Below are 23,428 nucleotides of genomic sequence, written 5' to 3'. Positions count from 1 at the left end.
GGCGGGATTTCACCATGTTGACCAGGCTGGTCTTGAACTCCTGACCTCAGATGATCCACCTGCCTTGGCCTCCCAAAGTGTTGGGATTCCAGGCAAGAGCCACTGTGCCTGGGTTCCAGAGCATGTATTTCATTAGCCAGTCATCTCTTGATGTATGTTTTATATTTGGGTGTTTTTCAGGCTGTGTAGTTACAGGTCTTTATACAGATACAAATCTCTTGACTTCCTTTTTTGTTTGTGAGACAGGGAGACAGGGCCTGGCTAGAGTGCAGGGCCATGATCATAGCTCACTGCAGCTGATTCCTGGGCTCAAGTGATCCTCCTGCCTTAGCCTCCCAAATTGCTGGGAGTACACATGTGTGCCATTGCACCTGGATAGTTCTTAAATTTCTTTTTAGAGATAAGGTCTCATTATGTTGTCCAGGCTGCTTTCGTACTACTGGGCTCCAGCATTCCTCCCGCCTTGGCCTCCCAAAGTGCTGGGATTACAGGTGTGAGCCGCCGGGCCCAGCTCTTGACGGACTGTTGTCTCTGAAGTGAATTCCTCAGAATGGAGTTCTTGGGTCCACTTTCATTTTCTTTTGAGTTTGGCTCTTGCTTTCAGATCTATATTGTTCATCCCCAGATCTGGGGGCACCTGCTGAGAGTGACACCACACTGGAAGGGAGCTGCGTCTTTGAGGTCTCTGGGGACCTGAACTCATTTCCTTTCCTGACTGTAGAGGGAACATAAAAAGCTTCAAGCTCATGGCACTGCGTGTCGGCCCACAGTTTAGAGTAAGCTGGGTGTTATTCCGGGTAGGAGGCACTGATCCATTTCAGGGGTATGTGCCTTCATTCAGCAAGTGCTTATTGAGCGTCTTGTAGATGTCAGGCACTTGGGAAGCAAAATTAAAAAGATATGATCTTCCTCCACTTGGAGCTTATTGTTCAGTGAGGGCTGGTGTGTGAACGGCAGCCCCGTGAGACCGTCAGAAAATGGGCGTCAAAGGGCTTGGGCCATACTGGCAGGAGACTCAGAAATGTGCAGGCCGACTTGGTGATAGGGTCAGGGGCAGGGAGGATGGGCATTCCCGGCGGAGGCCACTGCACCTGCAAAGGCTTTGAGGCCTGAAAACATGAGGCACGGCACCAGGGGGAACACAGACCACCAGGGGCTTGGTGTGGCCATGGGGGAGTTCAGAACTATGGCTGCAGCATGCTCGGCCGCTCAGTGGCGCAGCACAGGACCGTGGCGCCCAGGCTGCTGGGTTCACCTGGTGTAAAATGGTTTTGGAATGGGTGGCATGACGTGATTGCCAAATTATTGTTTTACAAGCTAAGAAATAAATTTAAAAGTCATAACGCATGTCATCATCATTTTATTTATTTATTTATTTATTTTTGAGACAGGGTCTCACTCTGTCACCCAGCCTGGAGTGCAGTGGTGCGATCTCGGCTTACTGCAACCTCCACCTCCTGGGTTCAAGCAATTCTTGTGCCTCAGCCTCCTGAGTAGTTGCGATTACAGGTGTGCCTTACCACACTTGGCTCATTCTTTTGTATTTTTAGAGACAGGATTTCACCATGTTGGCCAGGCTGGTCTTGAACTCCTGATCACAAGTGATCCACCCACCTCAGCCTCCCAAAGTGTTGGGGTTACAGGCATAAGCCACCACGCCCAACCCATTTTATAAGTATGTTTTGTGCCCAATCAAGTAGCAAAGACATAATCTTAAAATAAAGGACAGTTCTTCCCAAGGGGAACAAAAAGTAGGCAGCCTGACACATGCATAGATGATGTATGCTGCTGTTACACACACGCACACACACTCAACTGTGTTGCTGTGATAACAAACCACCTCAAGTCTCAGTGGCTTAAAATAACAAAGGTTTGCCTCTCACTCATTCATGCTCTTGTGCACTGGCTGGAGGGGGCAGGGCTCTGCTCTCTTTGCCCTCACCCCAGAGGCCCAGGCTGAGAGCCGTCCCATCTCCGAGCTTCATGGGCAGTCAAGACAGAGAAAAGGGAAGGTGGCACATCGTCCACCGTCTCTCGAAACTTCCTCCTGGAAGCGACACCTGCTATTTCACTTACATTTCATTACCCAAAGCAAACCAGATGGTCAAGTCAGAACTCAGAAAGGGTGGGGAAATGCAATTTTACCGAGAGGCAAGAAGAAATAGATAATGGAATAATGCCAGTGCGTACTGCGGCTGAATCCAGTGCAACTGAATAGTCCTGGTTCAAACAATTAAAAAAGACTGTGTGTGTGTACTTTCACCGGCTTCTTCACAGACCGTCGCCCATACTTGAATGAATCTTCCTCCTGTGCGTGCTACTGTATAGGATAAATGGAAGAGAATGGAGGGTGTTGTCAGGGACGTTTTTGAGGAATACTGAGGTCTACTTGGGGCGGTGAAACACGCTGGATGATGAGCTTCCAGCTGCTTGTTTTCCTGCTGGACTGTCTGTGAGTTCATCTTCTTATTTATAGCTCCTTGTTACTGAGTGCCTCCCAGCAGCAGCTTCCTTTAGCCCTCTCTAGGAGGAGACAAATGCCTATTCCTGGCAGTCCGGGCATGTCGTCTTAGGTGTCCTCTGGTGACCTATGGTCTGGTGTTTTGCACAGTCTTCTTCACCACGTCTTCTAGGAGGATTGAGAACTGAATTTGATTTTAAAACGAAGCTTGGTAATCAAGAATAGTAACAGCTGGCTGAGTGTGGGGGCTCACGCCTATAATCTCAGGACTTTGGGAGGCTGAGGCGGGTGAATCACTTGAGGTCAGGAGTTTGAGACCAGCCTGATCAACATGGTGAAACCCTGTCTCTACTCAAAAAATACAAAAAAAAAAAAAAAAAAAAAAAAAAAAAAAAAAAAAAAAGCTGGGCGTGGTAGTGCATGACTGTAGTCTTAGCTACTCAGGAGGCTAAGGCAGGAGAATGGCGTGAACCCATGAGGATTGCAGTAAGCCAAGATTGCACCACTGCACTCCAGCCTGGGCAACAGAGCAAGACTCCGTCTCAAAAAAAAAAAAAAAAAAAAAAAAGAGCCATGGCAGTTCTGAAGGGGAAGAGCAAGGAAGGTTTCTTCCTTGCAAAACACAAGGCTGCAGTGTGGAATCAGGATTGCCTTGGGGCCAAGGTAGATTGCTAGACCAACGGAAGCAACTCTCAGTGCATTCGTGTGCTTATGGGGAGGTGGGATGTGCTTGAGCATGCTGTTACTACCAATGGGAAAAGAATGCATGTGTTCATATATTGTGCTAGGAAAACAGAAAAAGGTAAATTTAAATTTCCATAATAAAAACCATGGTGGATTCAAGACCTCACTGTGAAAAAAAATAAACTTTGAAACTTTTGAAATTAAATACAGAGGAATATCTTTAGGGTTTTTGAATAAGAGACATTGCTTAAACACATGACAAAAAGCATTCCCATGAAAGAAAAGATTAATAATATGACTGCATTGAAATGTAAAATGGGCGCCGAGCGTGGTGGCTCAGGCCTGTAATCCCAGCACTTTGGGAGGCCGAGGTGGGCGGATCACAAGGTCAGGAGATCGAGACCATCCTGGCTGACACAGTGAAACCCCATCTCTACCAAAAATACAAAAAATTAGCCGGGCGTGGCAGCGGGCGCCTGTGGTCCCAGCTACTCAGGAGGCTGAGGCAGGAGAAAGGCGAGAACCCGGGAGGCGGAGCTTGCAGTGAGCCGAGATAGCACCACTGCATTCCAGCTTGGGCGACAGAGCGAGACTCTGTCTCAAAAAAAAAAAAAAAAAAAAAAAAAAAAAGAAAGAAAGAAATGTGAAATGGGATGGTAAATGAAAAAGCAAGTGGTGTAGAGAAAACAATTGCAACACCCTCGACAGAGCTTCAGGGGCAGCACTGACAGAGGCACCTACTCTCTGTGGTGCCTGAGACGGATCGCCTCTTTAAATTTCGTGTCCCAGGGCCTCCTTTGCTACATCTTAGTGTCAGCCTTGGGCACCAGTGCCATCCTGATGCCAGCTTTAGTGTCCAGAGTTGTGTTGCCCAGTAGTGTAGCTGGTAGCTCCAGGTGGCTGTTGGACACAGTGCAACTGAGGTGTGCTGTAAGTGTAAAATATGCACTAGATTCATCCCCAAAAAGTAAAATAGCTCATTAAAATTTTTCTATTGATTGCGTTTTGAAATGGTAATATTTTGGATATGTTGAGTTAAATCAATATATTTATTAGGATTTCATTTGGCTTTTATTAATTTGGCCACTAGAAAATTTAAAATTATCAGCCAAGGGCAGTAGCTCATGCCTGTAATCCCAGCCCTTTGGGAGGCCGAGGCGGGCAGATAATTTGAGGTCAGGGGTTTGAGACCAGCCTGGCCGACATGGTGAAACCCCATTTCTACTAAAAATACAAAAATTAGCCAGGCATGGTGGCGGGCACCTGTAATTTCAGCTACCTGGTCAGCTGAGGTGGGAGAATCGCTTGAACCTGGGAGATGGAGGCTGCAGTGAGCTGAGATCGTGCCATGGCACTACAGCCTGGGTGACGGAAAAAAAAAACAAAAGCAAAACAAAAAAGAATTCATACTGATCAATGAGGAAGAGACAAAGAAGCCAATGGGAAATGGACAAAAGACATAATTAAATCCTTTAGCAAAGAGGAAATCCAGACTGCCAATAGGTACATGGAAAGATAACCAGTCTTACTGGCAATGAGGGGAATGTGAAGTGAAAACACAGTAACAGTGTTTACGCATCCGATTGGTGAAAATGCAAAGGTATTGGGAATTGGTGAGAATGAAGAAAAACTGTAACATTCACCCATGAGTGGTGGAGTTGAAGTTGTTACAGCCGCTTTGGAGAGGACTTTGGCTCATGTTCTACCCCCAGCTTGTCCACTTAGAGCACTGGTTCTCTCCTGGGGGCAATTTTGCTTCCCAGGGTGCATTTGGCAATGTCTGGAGGCATTTTGGGTTGTCATAAATGAGGGTAGAAGATGCTCCTGACATCTAATGGGTAGAGGCCAGGGATTGTATCGTACAGGGGACAGCCCTCCCAGAATAAAGAATTATCTGGCCCCACTTGTCAATAGTGCCCTAGTCGAAAAACTGACACAGACAAGGATCCCAGTTAATTTTCAGCTGAGGTGCATCACGAGATACAGATCAAGGTTTTAATTTCAGTGCTCTGTGTTTGTAATCACTGAACTTTGGACACAGTGTCTATCAGTTCAGGGGCATGGATGGACATGCAGAGACACTATAGTAATCACAATGCATTTGCCAGTGATTTGGCTAGATCACGTCCAGCATTGCTTGAATAAACCAAGTTTCAGGCTCAAATGTACATGCAGAGCGTTTTGTGCAAATATTTGAAATAGGAAATAATGCTCTCTATTAAATATATCGCTTATGGGCCGGGCACAGTGGCTCACATCTGTAATCCTAGCACTTTGGGAGGCTGAGGTGGGTGGATCACCTGAGGTCAGGAGTTTGAGACCAGCTTGGCCAACGTGGCGAACACCTATCTCTACTAAAAGTAAAAAAATTTAGCTGGGCGTGGTGGCAGGAGACTGTAATCCCAGCTACCTGGGAGGCTGAGGCAGGAGAATTGCTTGAACCTGGGGGGCAGAGGTTGCAATGAGCTGAGATTGTGCCACTGCACTCCAGCCTGGGCAGCAGAGTGAAACTCTGTCTCGAAATAAATGCGTAAAAATAAATAAATATATTGTTTATGGATACATGCATATGTAATAAAAATGCAAAAGCAAAATCAGAGCATTCACAGCAGCACCAAATAGTGATCACCTCTGGGAGGGACGGAGAAGAAAGTACAAAAAGGCATTTCAACTTTTTCTGTAATGCGGATTCCTTTAAAAAGTTTGAAGCAGTTATGACAAAATATTGACCTTTGTTAATGTAACCGATGAAGACATGGGTGTTTATCTTACTTATCTTACTTTCTATTTTACTTTTCTCTATATTTGGATTTTTTTTCGTAATAAACACTCATACACACATACCAAAGGGCACTTGGAACAGGGGCTGCCTGAGTCCAGGCAGCTCACTGGGGTTGTCCCTGTGTCTGTGTGGTTCGCCCGCTTTTCCCCAACACTGATCCATGGTTAAGGTTTGGTGCACGGAACGTTCCACGGGATTCTTTATAATGAGCTGGCTTTGGAGAGGCAGTGGACTGAAGTGGTGGTGTCTGACCTGCAGTGCTGGGTCCTGCCTCCTGGCCAGGAAATCCTCTCCCCTTGCCACTTGCCACTCCTCTGCACTAGAACTGGACCCGACCTTTACCCTCCAAACTTCTAACAACACATCCCAGAAAGTATCTGGTTCGAGATACTAACAATCACACTTAGGGAGTGTATTTAAAAGAAAATAGATGTCATATCATAGAAATTGCAGACAAATCGGAACTCCTAGGGAGACCCTTCAGAAAGGAAGTTTGCTGGCTGGTCTTTGCAGCTGAATTCATTTACCAGCCTTGAGAGTTGACCGGGAAGGGTTTGCCTTGTATGACACCCAGTGCATAGCGTAGTGTGGAATTTAAGGCCAGCAGTGGTGGTTGATGTGCACACTTGGTCTTCTCTACAAGCCACATGTGTTGAAGACTCCCTGTCTTCCTGGGGCCTCCCTCTCATGCTCTTTCATTCCATTTAGGCCCAGGGAAAGGATTCCTGCCTGTGGCACTGGGCTTGAGGCTGCAGTACTCACTGCTTTTCTATGATATGTTGAAGCAATGAACTGGTGTTGAGGGATCTTAGAATTTTTAAGACTTGTATGAAGTATCCTTTCCTTTGGAATCTTGTTTGGAGAATAGCTTAATTAGATGATGTCTTAGTCTGCTGAGGCTGCTATAACGCAATACAGTAAACTGGGTGACTTATAAACAATGGAGATTTATTTCTGACCGTTCTGGAGGCTGAGAAGTCCAAGATCATGGGCCTGCTTTCTGGTTCATAGACAGCACTTTCTTACTGTGTCCCTACAGGGTGGAGAGGGCAAGGCAGCTCTTGGGGTCCTCTTGTATAAGGGCACCAATCCCATTGGCGCTGCCCTTATGACCTGGTTACCTCCCAGCGGCTGCATCTCCTAATACCATCACCGTGAGGGTTAGGATTTCAACATATGAATTTTGAAGGGACACAAATGTTCCGTGCATGGCAGATAGTAAGGCTCTGTCTCCAGAGGACATTCAGAATGGAGCATTTGAGTCAGTCTTCATTCATGCCGCCTGAGTATTCCTAAATTACCTGTGTGAACTGAACCGGGAAGTCGGCTCCTCACAGGGAATCCATCTCTCTTGTGCCATTGCAGCTGCTGCGACCAAATGCTATCACTGATGTTTATCCTGGATGCCCACCCCTGTCCCCAATGCAAGATTCTTTTCTTAGACCCCTGATGATTTTAATTTCCATTGTCTTAAAATATCCTGAGATGATTGAAACTTGCCTAAAATAGTTTACCCAGCAAATCAGACATGTGTTAGCAGGAGCTCATGGCCACCTTTTAGAAATATAGTAGCTCTTTAGAGGCCAGAATTCTTGCATTCATTCATAAAGCCACACAGACATCTCCCCTGACCTATTGCTGGTGTTATTATGGGGTTTTATAGAAATGGATTTTTAAGTATCTGAAATGTACTCTCTTGGTTCTTGGAATTTTTTCTCACACTCAAGCATGGTGACATCCTTTTTATTCTGGGTCATCAGGATGATGGCTCCCCTACTGTGGTACCATAGGCCCCACGTGGTTCTGGGGCTCCCTGGGCCTCTGGTGCCTCGGTCTCTCCCCTGGCTGTCGTGGACTCCCACTTCTTCTGTAGACTGTGCTGGGCCTCACACAGCACCCAGCCCTCCTTTTTCTTTCACAGACAGCTCTTGTTTGCATTTGTTTACAGTGGTTATTGTAAAACTATTTCTTAATGAGGATGTTATTAATGTAAACATTGTGTTTGCTTGCTTTTTTCAATGTTAATTAAAACGATATCATTTCCTCATGAATACAGCTTTGTTTTACATAAGAATTCTAACTGCACAGAATCATATGGGGTGGCTCACATCTGTAATCCCAGCACTTTGGGAGGCCGAGGAGGGCGGATCACAGGGTCAGGAGATTGAGACCATCCTGGCCAATATGGTGAAACCCCCGTCTCTACTAAAAATACAAAAATTGGCTGGGCGTGGTGGCATGCGCCTGTAGTCCCAGCTACGTGGGAAGCTGAGGCAGGAGAATCGCTTGAACCCAGGAGGTGGAGGTTGTAGTGAGCTGAGATCGCGTCACTGCCCTCCAGCCTGGTGACAGTGAGACTCCATCTTAAAAAAAAAAAAAAAAAGTGAAAGTAGTTCTTCCAAAATATTCCTTCACCACCCCACCCACCCTGGATTAGTCAGGGGTCTCCAGAGAAATTGTATGTGTGTGTGTGTGTGTACATATATGTAGAGAAAGAGAGAGATTTGTTTTAAGGAAGTGGCGTGTGTGATTGTAGGGGCTGGCAAGTTCAAACCTGGAGATCTGGGGGAGAGTTGCAGTTTGACTCCGAAGGCAGTGCTGCTGGTCAAGTTTTTTCTTCCCAGGGTGTGGGGAGGCTAGCCTTTTTCCTCTTAAGGTTTTTAGCTGATTGGATGAGGCCCACTCACATGACGGAGGGCATCTACTTTACTCAAAGTCTGTTGATTTAAGTATCAGTCTCATTTAAAGAATACCTTCACAGAAATATCTAGAATAATGTTTGACCAAATACCTAGGTACTGTGGCCTAGCCAAGTTGATACATGAAATTAACCATCACATACCTCCCATTCATGTTCCTTCTGTTCTTAATATTTTGGTGTGGTTCTTCTAGATGTTTTCTATGCAGTTTCCTGTGTGTGCATGTGTATGTGTTGAGAGCTTTAACTCACTTAGATAATGATCATCTTCCTCCCATCCCCAATTTTTTTTTGAGACAGGGTCTTGCTTTGTCACCCAGCCTGGCGTTCAGTGGCATGATCTCGGCTCACTGCAGCCTTGACTTCCCGGGCACAAGCAATCCTCCCATCTCAGCCTCCTGAGTAGCTGGGACGACAGGCATGTGCTACCATGTATGGCTAATTAAAAAAATTTTTTTTTTGTAGAGATGGTGTCTCACTGTCTTGCCCAGGCTGGTCTCAAACTCCTGGCCTCCAGTGGTCTTCCCATCTTGGCCTCCCAAAGTGCTGGAATTATAGGCACAAGCCACTGCACCTGGCCTCATTTAATTTGTTAATATAATAAGTGATGTTCTGGCTGGGAGCTGTGGCTCATGCCTGTAATCCCAACACTTTGGGAGGCTGAGGTAGATCATTCAAGGTCAGGAGTTCAAGACCAGCCTGGCCAACATGGTAAAACCCTGTCTCTATTAAAAAATACAAAAATTAGCTGGGCTTGGTGGCAGGCACCTGTAGTCCCAGCTACTCGGGAGGCTGAGGCAGGAAAATGGCTTGAACCCGGGAGGCAGAGGTTGCAGTGAGGCAAGATCGCACCACTGTACTCCAGCCTGGGCCACAGAGCAAAACTCTGTCTCAAAAAAAAAAAAAAAAAAGTGATGTTTTTAGGTTTCTAAATACTATATCAGCCTTCCCAAGGTGGCTGCCAGCAGGTGCCTGCTGCACATTTTGGGAAGTTTTACCTTAGGAAGCTGGAGGAGTGTGGTGGAGGGAGGAGGTGCTATCTGTCCGGAGCAGAACCCTTCCCTGGTTGAGGTGAGAAGGAGGGGAGGGGAGGGTGGTCCTGAAAGAGACCTAATTCAGGAGCCAGATACTTCCGGAGCCCTGAGCATGTCCCTCTTGTAGCCACCTAGGGAAGGCGTTCCTTTTAACCTGAGCCCTTTAAGTGCAGGTTGGATGTCAGGGTTGGCAAAGGCAGATGCCATCTGGGACCTTCCTGAAGGGCAGGTTTGCAGTATATGCTAAAAGCTTTCAAAATACCTATTTTCTTTAATCCAGAAATCCTGCTCCTAACAATGTTTCCTGAGAAAACAAGAAACAAAATACACAAAGCCTTAGCTCCAGGGCTTTCATTGCAGGTTTTACTCATGAGAAAGTGAGAAACAGATCATCTGAGTATCCGAGAATAGGGGTTTGTTAAATAATGACAATTCTACCCCACATAGAATAGAATACTCCGTATCTATCAGAAATTTTGACACAGAGTTACTTTTATTGATGTGAAGATATTGCTGATATAGTCCTAACTAAGACATATAGCAAATGGTCCTGTTTTAGTTTAAAGAAAAATGTGGGCATATGTGTGTGTCTGGTCTATAACTTTACTTCTTCTCTTTAATTTTTGGATCTTTTTCTGCAATAAATATGAGCTACTTGTGTAATTATATGCAGAGGAAGATGTTACATTATGTTCAATATGTTTTATTTATAAGTCAGGAAATTGTAGAATACTAGAGCAATATCTCCATCCAAAGAAGCTAAAAACGGTTTTTGGGCGCTCCCTGGGTGGAATGACAAGTTTTCCGGCACATTTATGCGAAAGCAGGCTGGTAGGTTAGCTGGGAGAATGGAGGTGGTGGCGGCAGCGAACTCTTAGTTCCCAGAGAGGCTGTAAACCTCAGCGGCTTCTAAGGAGAGCCTGCCTGCAGCCCACTCTTTTCTATTTAAAATTAGATTATTGTGAAACATTTCACCGTATCGATGGAGTGACCTCTTTCAAAGGGCGCATAAGCTAGAGTGTATTAAAGACCCTTTTCCATAGTTAACAGTTATTGAGTTCATTATGCCGTGGTATGGATGTCAGTGTTAGAAAATCAATGGTATTCTGTAGAACTTTAAAAACATGAATATTTGTGATTTAATATTCTTCTGTGGGGCAACTAGGAGCCTTATTGAGGTAAGTGGGCAGAGCTACTCGAGTCCTCTTATTGTTCCATGAAAAATTATATTCTTACTAAAAATTGGCCGGGCGTGTTGGCTCACGCCTATAATCTCAGCCCTTTGGGAGACCGAGGCGGGTGGATCATGAGGTCAGGATTTCAAGACCAGCCTGACCAACATGACGAAACTCTGTCTCTACTAAAAATACAAAATTAGCCGGGTGTGGTGGCACATGACTGTAGTCCCAGTTACTTGAGAGACTGAGGCAAGAGAATCACTTGAACCCAGGAGGTGGAGGTTGCAATGAGCTGAAATTGCGCCATTGCACTCCAGCCTGGGCAACAAGAGCGAAACTCTGTCTCAAAAAAATAAATAAATCAATAAATCTGGTGAAAATCGGCTGGGCCACTGTGGAGTGGCTCTCAAGGTAAACTTTGTGCCTCCCATGCAGTGGTGGTGTGGCTGGCACTGCCAAGAGTGACACTTGATTGCTTGGTCATTAGCTCCTACCCTGGGTTGAATTTTAGCATCTCACTTTATGTACGTCTGTGAGGCGGTGAGCCTCACACCTGAGTCTACGCTGTTTTCCTTTGTTATAAAGTCTCCTTGTCAACTTGGGCTGCTGCAACAAAACACCATAGACGGGGTACTTACTTATAATGGAAGTTTATTCCTCACAGTTCTAGGGGCTGGAAGGCTAAGATCTTACACAGAGTGGAAATTTATTTCTCACATTCCTGGTGGCTGGAAGCCCAGGATCAGGGCACCAGCACGGTGGGGTTCTGGCCCGGGCCCTCTTCCAGTATGCAGACTGCAGACTTCTGCCTGCGTCCTCACTTGGAGGAGAAAGGCACAAGAGAGCTCTTGAGGTCCCTTTTATAGGACACTAATCCCATCCATGAGAGCTCCACCCTTGTGATTTAATCACCCCACCAAAGCCCCACTTCTTGCGCCATTCCACTGGGAGCTAAGATTTTAACGTTTGGTAATATTTAATTGATAGATGTACAAAATCAACTCTCAGTGTATCTATCGAGCTTGGTTCTCTCTCCATGACTCCACGCTGCTATCCATCTCTACCTGACGTCACCACTGGGTTGTCCAGAGACAGTATCATACAATACACTGAAGTCTGCAGGCCATCTGTCCCCACGCCCACCCTGTCCCATAGCCTGTCCCTCTCATTTGATGGCAACTGCATCCTCTCAGCTGCTAGGGCCAAAACTTTGGGGTCATCCTGGGCTCTTTTTCTACTCAACGTCACCTCCATTCTAACAGCAAATCTTCCTTTCCAGAATCCAAATTTGCCTCCCCAACTGCTGCCCCCACCCTGGTGTGACACCATCCTCGCCTGCCTGGCCCCACAGTGGTCTCCCACCAGCTCCCGCTTCCACCCTGTTCTTCTAGAGCCTATTTCCTGCCCAGCAGCCAGAGTGGATGCGGATGATTGGCAGCCGATGGCTCAGGACACTCACCCTACTCGGGGGGTCCCCAGGGCCCTGTCCACGGCCTCTGAGACCCCCTGTTGCCTCCTGGACCCAGGTTACTCCTCTTCTTCTCACTCACTCTGCTCTAGCCCCGCCGGCCTCTGGGCCGCTCCCTGGATGCACCAGGCACGGTCCTGACTTGGGGCCTTTGCTTGAGCTGTTTCCTCTACTGGGGCGTTCCCCCTCTCTTTATCCCTGTGGCCCATTGCCTTGCCTCTTTCACGCACAGACCCCAACCTCACTTCTGCCAAGCCCAGCCTGACCACCCTATTCCCTAGAGAGCTGCACCCTGCCCTGCACGCACCTTTTTTACCCCATCGCCGTCTGCCGCGCTCTGTCGTTTATTTCTCTACGAGCCCCATAGTTGGTGCGTTTCCCTCCCTGGGGGAAGCACACCCCAGGAGGGCTGAGGCCTTAGCAGTTCACTGATGTTTTCACGTCTAGGCCCTCACTCGAGTCAGTGCTTAACACACATTTGAGAAGGATCGAGCAGCTGGCTCACTCTAAACCACCTCTGAGAATTGGGACTCCAGGTCCCTGTCATTGCCCTGTCCAGCCCCCTGGAGGGTAGTGGGTGCCCCTTGGGGTCCCCAGTGCTGACCCACCATGCTCCGGCTCTGCCCCTCTGACCCGCTTCCCCTCTTCATTTCTAGACCGGCCTTATTGTCGCCTGCTACCACGGCTTTGTGGATACCGTGGTGGCCTTAGCAGAGTGCCCCCACGTTGACGTCAACTGGCAGGACAGCGAGGGGAACACAGCCCTAATCACAGCTGCACAGGCAGGTAAGAGCTGGCTTCCCCCTTTCCTCCCAGAGCCGTGGCCAGAGCACCGCCCCCAGGCAGCCCGGGCTCCCGGTACGATGCAGTCAGGATGGAAATGATCGGAAACCATGTCCTGCTACTGAGGGGTGCCAGGGAAGGGCTGATCGCTGTGAGTGCACAAGCTGTGCATTTGGGACACTATGCATTTACCCACTTGTTCAGAATTCAGTGTGGGCAGATCAAGCTCTGATACTGTCCAAAGTTTTTGAATATGAGTCTGCACCAGAAAGCCACCCTTGTCACCGCTTCACCTGGAGCCTCACACTCCATCCTGCTCCAAAGACAGGGGGTGGCACAAGGCTGGCAGACCCACCAGTGGAAGAGACAGTCGTGTGTCTCGGTAGTAGTTAATCATGAAAGTAGACACGTATAGAAGGTGACCTTGCACTTTACCTGTAGAATTAAAGAAATGCCAGGAACTGTTTCTGAGAGCTGTTAGAGTATCCGTGTAACAAGCTGAGACGAAATTAGTGGGAGCCTCTTGTGAGCGGGTATCCAAGCACGTGGCCCTCAGCCCATCATAGTCATCGAGAGGACGGCGCTTATGTCAGTGTTGCCAAGTGCATGGCGGCTCTCCTCCTTTGGAATTGTATCCAGACATTTTTTTGAGGACTGACATGAAACCTATGCTTGCCTCTTCATAATTACACTTCATTTGGAACAGTGGTCTTGACCAGGTTTATCACTGACCCCTTTCAAATTTCTTGGCCTCCAAAGATTCTGTCTGTTTCATTGGTCAGGTTCTCAGTTGCAAGCAAAGAAGCTGCCTGTGGCTGAGCCAGGAAGGACAGGCGCTTGTGTGTTGAGGGAAGCAGGGGAAGCTCACACGGTTGTCAGGGGTTGTTGAGAATCCCACTCAGGGCCTGGAAACTGGAGGAAGTGCCCCGGACCACACTGTATGTTGATTCTGGTTGGGAAACAGCTGTTGCTGTCACCAAAGGGAGACCTCCTTGTCCCTTGTTGCTTCACAAGCCCCTGTACCAAAGCCACCCTGGGTGGATCTGATGGGTGGGGGGCCAGGGAGGCTGGAAAAACCAGTGTTTGACAGTTTCATCCCCCATGGTGGGAGTGGTCTGGGCACCCCACTTTTCAATCAAGACGAATAGAGTGGGGAACTCTCCAAACTTAGAAAGGGCTAGGGGCTGCGCTAACATGTGTTCACCTCCTCAGGTTTCGGAGCGTGAGGCATCACCTCCATGGAGGATTCCAGGCTTTGAAAGCCTAGCAAGAGTGTGAAAAGGCTTTGTAAGGCATTCAGTGATTCATTTCCTCTCGTGGGCCAGCTGCCATGTCAGGGACCAAGGATACAGAAGTACAGGGCAGCCCCATCCTTGAGTAATTCTGCAGCTCATGGGACAGAGAAACAGACGTGAAGCCCGGCACCATCTGTCTGCTGGAGCTCGGTGCTGTGGGACAAGAACACTCCATCTAGCCTGAAGGCTAGAGGTCTCGCAAGAAGGGGGTTTGAGCTGGGGCAGAGAGGGAGCCGGGCAGTTCTCAGGAATGGCGAGTCTTAGGGACAGTGTAGGTGGGCATGGCTGTAGGATGGCATGTGTCTAGGAGAGATGAGGGGAGGACGGGGACCAGACCATTAAAAGTCTAAGCACAGTGCAAGAGAATGTATTTCAGTAACGTGAGGCTGTGTGAGTGGTGACAGGGGTGAGAGGATCCTGGGGGCCTAGCAGAGGGCTCAGAGCACAGGGAAGGGCCGGGAGCTGTGCGGCTGCAAACACAGGTGGCGGTGGTGGTGATGTGGGCCATTGAGGAGAGCTGGGGATCTAGGATGGCTTTGGGCTTTGGGACAGGGGATAACACCAGCTGCAAAAGGCATATAAGTAAAAGAAGAGGAATGGGAGGAACACTGGTTTTGAGCTGGCTCTCATAACTTTGAAATGCTCTGAGACCTCTAAGTAAAGAGGTCTCCATGGCAAGTCAGGAAGAGATGGAGCTCCAAAATCTGGTCCCTGCTAGAAATCCAGATGAGAAGCCGGGCGCGGTTGTGGGCGCCTGTAGTCCCAGCTACTCGGGAGGCTGAGGCAGGAGAATGGCGTGAACCCGGGAGGCGGAGCTTGCAGTGAGCCGAGATCGCGCCACTGCACTCCAGCCTCGGCGACAGAGCGAGACTCCGTCTCAAAAAAAAAAAAAAAAAAAAAAAAAAAAAAATCCAGATGAGGGACAGGTGTTGCTGGTGAGAGCTGGGACATGGATTAGGTCATGACGGTATGAGACTGTACGATAAGAAGGGATTTCTTTTCTTACTGATCTGCCAGAGCTCTTTGTGTGTTAGAGATAATAGCTGTGCTTTGATACTCATGAGGTACTTCCCAAAGTCTTGCCTATTTGCAGGTGTTTTGATTTCGTATTCACCCATGATTGTTTCTTCAGAGTCTGAAGCACAGTGTATATTTTTGGCAAGAATATGGCATTGGCCGTGCTATATCCTTGGTGTGTCCGATCAGGAACACATACCGCCAGTTTGTCCTGATGTGGATGATGCTAAAATTTGATGAACTGCTTACTGTGAGAATCACCACATTTCTCCATTTTAAAGGCAGATATTTCCCCTCTGCAATTAAGAAGTAATCTGCAAGGTGATACTTAGAGATTGTATAAATATCCTGTCTCCCCACCAATTTTTGCCCTTGATAATCCTTTTCTGAATCATTTATTTTACACTTATTATCTGATATTTTTCTATAAAGAAGAGCTTTCCTTTAGCCCCACCCTTTTTTTCAGTACCATTACTCATTTTTTAAAAATGTTGTGTGTTCTACTTCAATAACACCTTAGTTCTTTTCAGTGCTGAAGTTATCCCAAACCTAGCCAGTGGGTAACCCTGAAGATGGCTCCAGTGTCTTTTTGTCATGTTTCTGTCAGTTTTGAGTATTTTCTTGATTTATGGCACACCAAAGTGTTCCACATTCTCCCTGGGGTTTCCCAGTCCCCATCTGCAACCAGCTGTATCTTCAAGGAATGATAGCTCTTTTTTAGTGGGGAATGGTGTTTAGAAACCAAAATCTGGCCTCTAGCTGTGCTCATTTGCACTAAATGTTATTGCTTCTAGGCATTTCAGTGAGCAGAGTTAGAAAAAAAATTTTAAAAATAAGGATACCTCCAATCCAAATGCAACACCATAGTCTTCCTCCTCTTCACCCTCTATATGCTTCTCCCCATTCTTTGTCAGCAAGAAACCTGGTTTGCTGCAATCACAATGCATTTACTCATTTTCCTGTCCTGTGACAGATGTGCACAAAATGGTGATACTAAAGGATAATTTTCAAAAGCTTAAAACTTGACTGTTAGGTGGATAGAAAGTGAAAACTCATTAATTAGTGATGGGCTAGTAATTAGTTAAGGCCAGTTCAAAGGAAATTTGAAGAACAGGCACATAGAGGCAGTCACAAATGCTGAAATACATCTGCTAATAGATGCAAAACTGGTTAATATCCTATAAAGCAATATAATATAATGTTGTGGGTTATCTTTTCTATAAGGTGATGTTATAGACTGAATGTTTATGTCCCCCCTGTCAAATTCATATGTTGAAACGCCAACCCCCAATATGATGCATTAGAAGGGGGGGATTTTGGGAAGTAATTAAGTTTAGATGAGGTCATGAGAGTAGGGCCACCATGATGGGATTAGTGTCCTTATAAGAAGAGGAAGAGACCGGAGCTCGCTCTTTCCCCACCATGTGAGGACACAGTGAGAAGACAGCTGCCTATAAACCAGGAGGAGGAGCCTCATCAGCAAAGGAATCTGTTGGTGCCTTGTTCTTCGACTTCACAGTCTCCAGAACTGTGAGAAATACATGTCTGTTGTTTAAGCCATCCAGTCTATGGTATTTTGTTATAGCAGCCTGAGCTATAACAGGAAGTAAATTATATCTCTACCAGATACAGTGCCATTGCCTTGCTGTAGACAATCAGTTTTACAGCTTAACTTCTATGCCCGTAGAGTTGTGGAGCCGCCTAGGAAGTAAGTACTCCCAGAGGGTCCCCTGGACAGCACCCAGCACCCAGAACCCAGCACCCAGCACCCAGCACCAGCACTTTCCTGGAGGGAAAAGAGACCCAGTCACCTCATTAGCTCAGTTTCCAGCTATGGATAGTTTGTTTGTTTGTTTGTTTATTTATTTATTTTACCAAAGAGTCAGAAATTAGAATACCACCACTGCTACCAACATCAGACCTGCTAAGTAAAAGCCCGTTATTTCTTTGTGATTGTTTTCTTCCAATATATTCCACCAAAAGTTATTTGGTCTTATACACCGTATTCAAAAACGCAGTTCAATTTTTTTTAACTTCATGCCGTCTCTCCAGATTTCAAATTGCTTCCCTTTCCACAAATGCTTATGTTTTTCACTGAATCAGTGACCTATTGAATTTTTCTAAGAATATGGATTGTTAAAATTTGAAAAATTTTCTTTTGCTTCTTGCAATAAACCAATTTCATTTTTAAAATGGTTTCCTAGGCACGAGACAACCGGGGAGCAATCAATCTATTGCAGATGAAGGTGCTGCCCTGATCCTGTAGCCCAGCCGCCTTCTTTTTGAATCTCACTGTCTTTACACTGATCCAGGGTTTTTTTTTGTTTTTTTTTTTTTTTTTTTTTTTTTCTGGCTTGCTCATCCTTCTGCTGGGACTGCGCTCATCCTCCGGTTTATTTTAAGTCAAGGATGACACAGGTCCTCTTGGAGATTGGAGGGCGCTCTGGCAAAGAGAGGAGGAAAAGGCTCCAGCTGCTTTCCAGGCTCCGCGCCCAGCAGCCTGGGGCATGGCGGGAAGAATTCGGGACCAGGTGCAGGCCCCACAGCCACTCCCCTCCTGCGCTGTGTAGTTTTACTTCCGAGTTGAGTGTGGCAGGGGAGGCTGTAACAACCAAGGAGGAGCCCCCGCTCTTTGCCTGGTGGCACCTTAGGGGGAAGGTGGCATCGGGAGCTTAGTGCCCTGCCTGGCCTCGTGCCTGGGGTGTTGCAAGATGTCATCGGTGGGTCTCAAAGCATCCCCATAGGCCACCTCTCCTTTTCTGCCCTTCTATCTGTGGGGCATTGCCGGAGTTTTGCAGGGTTCACTGAATTAGGTGTAATACCTCATCCTCCCCATCAACAGGGGCCTGTCTCTGCCATCTTACTTAAGAAACAGAAATAGGGTGGTGGTCCTTGATGGTTCTAGTCCACTCCTGGCTTCTCTCTGTTGCCTTTCGTCACGGATGGTGTCTTCAGCTGCCCAGGCTGCGATAAGGAAATAAGGAGCTCTCCAGGGCCTCTTTTGTGAGGGCACTAATCCCACCACGAGGACCCCCTCCCTCAGGACCTAATCACCTCCCAAAGCCACCTGCTGTAGCATCGACCTGGGTACAGGATTTTCGCACAGCAATTTCGGAGGACAGAAACATGCAGACTGTGGCAGGTGGGAAGCTGGGTGGGGCGAAGATTCCCGTGTTCTCAGCTCTCCTGGGAGCTGGCCTACCCAGGGGGACCCAGGCTGCCAGACAGAGCTGGAGTCCAAGTCAAGTAGCAGGATTGGATGGCCGGGGTGTGGACAAGGGTCCGGGCTGTCCTGAGGGCAGCGTCACAGCTGGCAACCTGCCTGAGTGGACAGGAGGAGGCGAGCAGAGGCCTCAGCCGTTATCCTGCTTCCTCCACTTGGCCTGGCTGATGTTCTTGGAGTCTGATTTTAAAATACAATACAGAGTGTTTGGGAGGAAAAAACCCCACATGAACAAGGAACTTCTGGGTGAATATCTCCCGTACCTCACTCTCAGCCCTCCTCCAGTTCTGCTCTCTGGAGTTAACTGTTGTTAATGATTTGATGCCTAGATGGGTTTACTCTGCCTTTTACATTTAAATAAAATCATTATTATAATGTATTTTGTCTTCTTGTTTTCTTTCTTTCTTTTTCTTTTTTTGAGTCTGAGTCTTGCTCTATTGCCCAGGCTGGGGTGCGGGGACACGATCTCAGCTCTCTGCAACCTCCATTTCCCAGGTTCAAGCGATTCCCTTGCCTCAGCCTCCTGAGTAGCTGGGATTATAGGCGCCAGTCACCACGCCCAGCTACTTTTTGTATTTTCAGTAAAGGCGGGGTTTTACCGTGTAGGGCAGACTGGTTTTGAACTCCTGACCTCAAGTGATCCACCCACCTTGGCCTCCCAAAGTGCTGGAATTACAGGCGTGAGCTACCGGGCCTGGCCTTTTTTTTTTTCTTTTTTACTGGCTTTTGTTATCTTCCCCTATTTACTGATTTGCTTGAGCTCTCTGTGGCCAGCTCGGTGTGCACCCACCCTCTGGCCTGGGCTCTGATCCCTGGACACCCAGCCTAGGCCGCTGCCTGAGGCTTTGGGACTGAATTGTTGAGGTTGCACAGGGAGGCGGAGGGGAGAGGGACTTCACGTCATTTAAACAAACACAGATTAAAAAGCTTCCTTGTGTGTGTCTTAATTGCCTCAACGTGCAGAAGAGATTTTCCTTAATTTCTTTCTGAAACTTTAGGGGCTGCCCCATCCCCATGGGCATCGTTGCTTAGACACTGGCTCCCAGCCTTGCGCCTCTGGCATCAGCATCACCTCGGCTGGTTCATGTGAGCATTAACACAGGTCTGGTGGAAGCACAGACTGCCAGGCCCTGGCCCTGGAGTCTTTCTTTGGATAGGCCTGGGGTGTGGCCCAAGAATGAGCAGATCAACAGGTTTCCCAGTGAGGCTGATGCCACTGGCCCAGGGACCCCATGTTGAGGATGGAGGGCTTGGAGGTTTTTAGTCTGATGACGGCCAAGGGCGCCTCTCAGTGGACACTGAAGACGATCAGAGTCACAGACCCCAGGAGAGATGTTGTGAGAAAAGACACAGAGGCATCAGGGAATTACAGTGAAAATGACTTTCCTGTGCTGTTTTGCCAAAGAGGCTGTTTAGGCCCAATCAGGTGATGTCCCATTTTAATCAATTTCATAACCAGTTTTATTTATTTGATGATTTGTTAATTTCAAAAGTTGTCTACGCCTATGTGCTCACAGCCAAAAATGACTACAAAAGTAGTATCAGGAAGGAAGAAAAAGATCCCTTCTCAATCTCCCAAACATTCCAGCTCCCTTATCAGCACTCAGGAGTTACCTCTTCAGACCTCATTCAGTCCTTTCCAAACACGCACGTATGTATGTGCACTTTTTATTCACATGACTAGGCTAGTTCTGTTGAGATTGTGTGTTTAGTGGTTTTGTTCACTTAGTAATTAATCTAGGAGCTCCTGCTGCATCGGTGTCCCTGAGCCCTCCCGGGTGCTCATAGCCCTGCCTTCCTGCATGGGATGTGTGGCTCATACCAGTTCCCCACCAAGACTTCAAGTTTGGGAGGCTTCATTCTGATTGCTTTCATTCATTGTGGTGGACCCGGCTCTTAGGCCAGTCCTTGGACATGAAGTACTTGCTTCCTAAATACTTGTTTGAAAAGAGGATATTGTGTAAAGTGCATGAACCATGGTATACTTAACTGTCCCGGTTATTGGACAGGTGAACTTTTGAGTTACCCAATGGCAGCAAGGCTGTCATGAAGTCCTTGGGTTTGGGGTGCATCTCTGAGGAGAGCGTGTTAGGGTCCTGGCAGGAGGCATGTTGAGTGACAGGTGTGCTCAGAGGGCTGAACAGAGGACTTGATGAGGGCCTGTCAATTACAGGGGAAGGGTAGAGTTAAGGGAACCAACATTGAAAGGATTAAGGGGAGGGGCTCTGCAGAGAGTGACCCAGGCCAAGAAGCTGGAACCTGAGAGGCGGCCTCAACCTAGAACCCCAATCAGGGGCTGGAGTGGGAGGTAGGGCTGGATATCCCGCTCCTTCCACCCTGGTCCCCTGCTGAGCCACCCCAGAAACCTCACTGGGGTGGAAACCGGGCAGGTGCTGGTGGTGCAGGTCAGCTTCCTAGGCCGAAAGCAGGGCAAGGAAGAGGAGAAGCAGTGTGCAGACACACTCTGAGAACAGAATTGCTTCAGCAAGGGCTGTGCCTGTTTTAAGTGTACACAGCTGCCAATGGCCGTGAGAAAGCTGTGGCGATTTCTCCTTTCCCCTGAGTGACCAAGAGTGTTCTTGCCAGCCCTGACTGAGATCAGTCTTTTCAGTATTTCCCTACTCACAGCGAACCAAAACTCTGGTTTTCAGTTGTATTTCCCCAGCTCTCTTTTGAGCCTAGTGCCTGTTAGGATGCTTTTGGCTTCAACCACAAGGACGCTGCCTTCTCTTGCAACACAGGACATCTGCAGGTGATGTTGCAGGGCTGCTTCACTGAGTAGCTGGGTGATGCTGGGACCTAGAGCCCCTTCTCAGAAATTCTTTTACCTTTTCCCTCATGGTCCCAAGCTGGCCCCAGCTGCTAGAAGTGCCATGGCTTCACGTTGCAACACTCAGGGATGTCAAGGAAGAGGAGCAAATCCCTGTCGGCATTTCCTTTTATAACACAGGAAAACATTTCCAGAAGGCTCCAGAGGAGTGTCGTTGTCATCTCACCAACCAGGGTTGTGTCACAAGCCTGTGCCAAACCAGTGATGGAGGATGGCTTGTGTAGACGGCAGTCACACTAAGCAGAATCAGCATTGTGAAGCAAAATCTTAAAGCAGCCATATGTTTATATTATTTGCTATGGCAACTAGGTTGGTTGTCTGGGAGTTGGGAGCTCTGGGTTTCTGGAGGACGCAGCATTTATGAGCACAAATTCGGATGCAAATGCCTTCATCTGCCATTTGAGTGTTCTCTAAAAAGTCTAATTTCCTCTGCTATCTAATGCACAATAAAAATACAGCCAAATCTGTACTAGGTCTGTAAATGGAGAGAAATGTATGAAAATAAATCCTCATGTAATCTCTAAATCTCATTTAGCCAGTCATTTCAACTTTCACCACCTCGCCTCTAACAAAAATAAAATAAGATAACCAAAGGAATGAATAAGGAGTCCCATGGATAGAGCTGTGTGTTTATATCTGTTTCCTTGCTGTGCTTTAACAGAACAGCATGAACGTGGTGAAGTGAGGAAACGCCAGGGGTCTCTTTGAGCTGGTGATGGGATAGAGCCCGTGAAGCTTGTTTTGGGTATAAGGAACCTCTGATGTGTGCTTGCAGCTTGTTATTTCTTGCATTTAATTGTAAAATTCTGAAGGCTATGTGCTGAGAGCCAGCCTGGCAGGATGCTGCCCGGAGACGGGGACGGAACGGCAGGGATTCCGAGGGGTGGCTGTGGGTTTGGGCTGCTGTGGAGCCCTGGCTCCTGAGCTGAATCAGGGAGAGTCCCAGTTCAGAGGAGAATGTATGACTTGGTCGGAAGCCAGGAACAATGCCTCTTCATGCTATTTATCTTATTTTATTAAGCAGTGCACATGATCACGATCTTATTTTATTAAGCAGTGCACATGATCACATTGTGGTGTTCATGTTGTTTGGAAGTGCTTTCTTTTTTCTCAATTTGTACCGCTTCAAACAAGAGAGTAGAACTTGGCGAGTCTTGGTTTCCCAACGCTGCCTTATCTTTTCCTGCGAGCTTTTCTGAGCTCTTCTGATTGGCCATGGCAGGGCCACACCCCTGCCCACTGGCCAGCCAGGAGGGCTCCTTAGCCAGGTGGGGGCTTGCCCGGTTCCTGCATCAGACTCCTGCCTGTTCTGCAGAGAGCAGGGATGCTGCCCTCCCCTACTAACCCTGCCCGGCCATCTGCATGGTAAATGCCTTATGCTAAGAATTTCTGGAGTGTGTTCATGCCGCGTGGCTGGTATGATGTTATAGTTTCAAAGCCGACAGCCCCCTCTACTGGCCTCGTCTGGAGAACTGCAATTTGAATGCCTTGAGTCAGTCAAGTCTTAGACAACCCAATTCTGTAACATTTTCCCATTTTTAGAGCAGTTTGTGTTCGTTGCCTGTTTTTTTTTTTTCAGATGGAGTTTTGCTCTTGTTGCCCAGGCTGGAGTGCAATGATGTGATCTTGGCTCACAGCAATCTCCGCCTCCTGGGTTCAAGTGATTCTCCTGCCTCAGCCTCCCAAGTAGCTGGGATTACAGGTGTCTGCCACCACGCCCGGCTAATTTTTTGTATTTTTAGTAGAGATGGCGTTTCACCATGTTGGCCAGGCTGGTCTCGAACTCCTGATCTCAGGTGATCCATCCCCTTCGGCCTCCCAAAGTGCTGGGGTTACAGGCATGAACCACCGCGCCTGGCCAGCCCTGCTAATTTTTATTTTTATTTTTTGAGATGGGATCTTGCCATGTTGCCCAGGCTTGTATCTAACTCCTAGGCTCAAGTGATCCTTTAGCTTCAGCCTCCCTGGCCTCTTC

The 23,428-nt window shown here is 47.6% G+C and overlaps 1 protein-coding gene across 1 annotated transcript in view; it reads left to right on the top strand.

Moving 5' to 3' along the window:
- Positions 1 to 23,428, top strand: part of ANKRD33B (ankyrin repeat domain 33B) — an 85,598-nt gene that overhangs the window by 43,530 nt on the left and 18,640 nt on the right. Inside the window, exon 2 of the mRNA XM_050794071.1 lies at positions 12,962 to 13,091. Within this exon, the coding sequence (XP_050650028.1) occupies positions 12,962 to 13,091 (130 nt within the window). The remainder of the gene's footprint in view (positions 1 to 12,961; positions 13,092 to 23,428) is intronic.

The sequence above is a fragment of the Macaca thibetana genome, chromosome 6, assembly GCF_024542745.1.
Source record: "Macaca thibetana thibetana isolate TM-01 chromosome 6, ASM2454274v1, whole genome shotgun sequence".
Classification (NCBI taxonomy): Eukaryota; Metazoa; Chordata; class Mammalia; order Primates; family Cercopithecidae; genus Macaca; species Macaca thibetana.
Note: the sequence above shows the minus strand (reverse complement) of the source record. Positions and strands in the feature narration are given on the sequence as shown.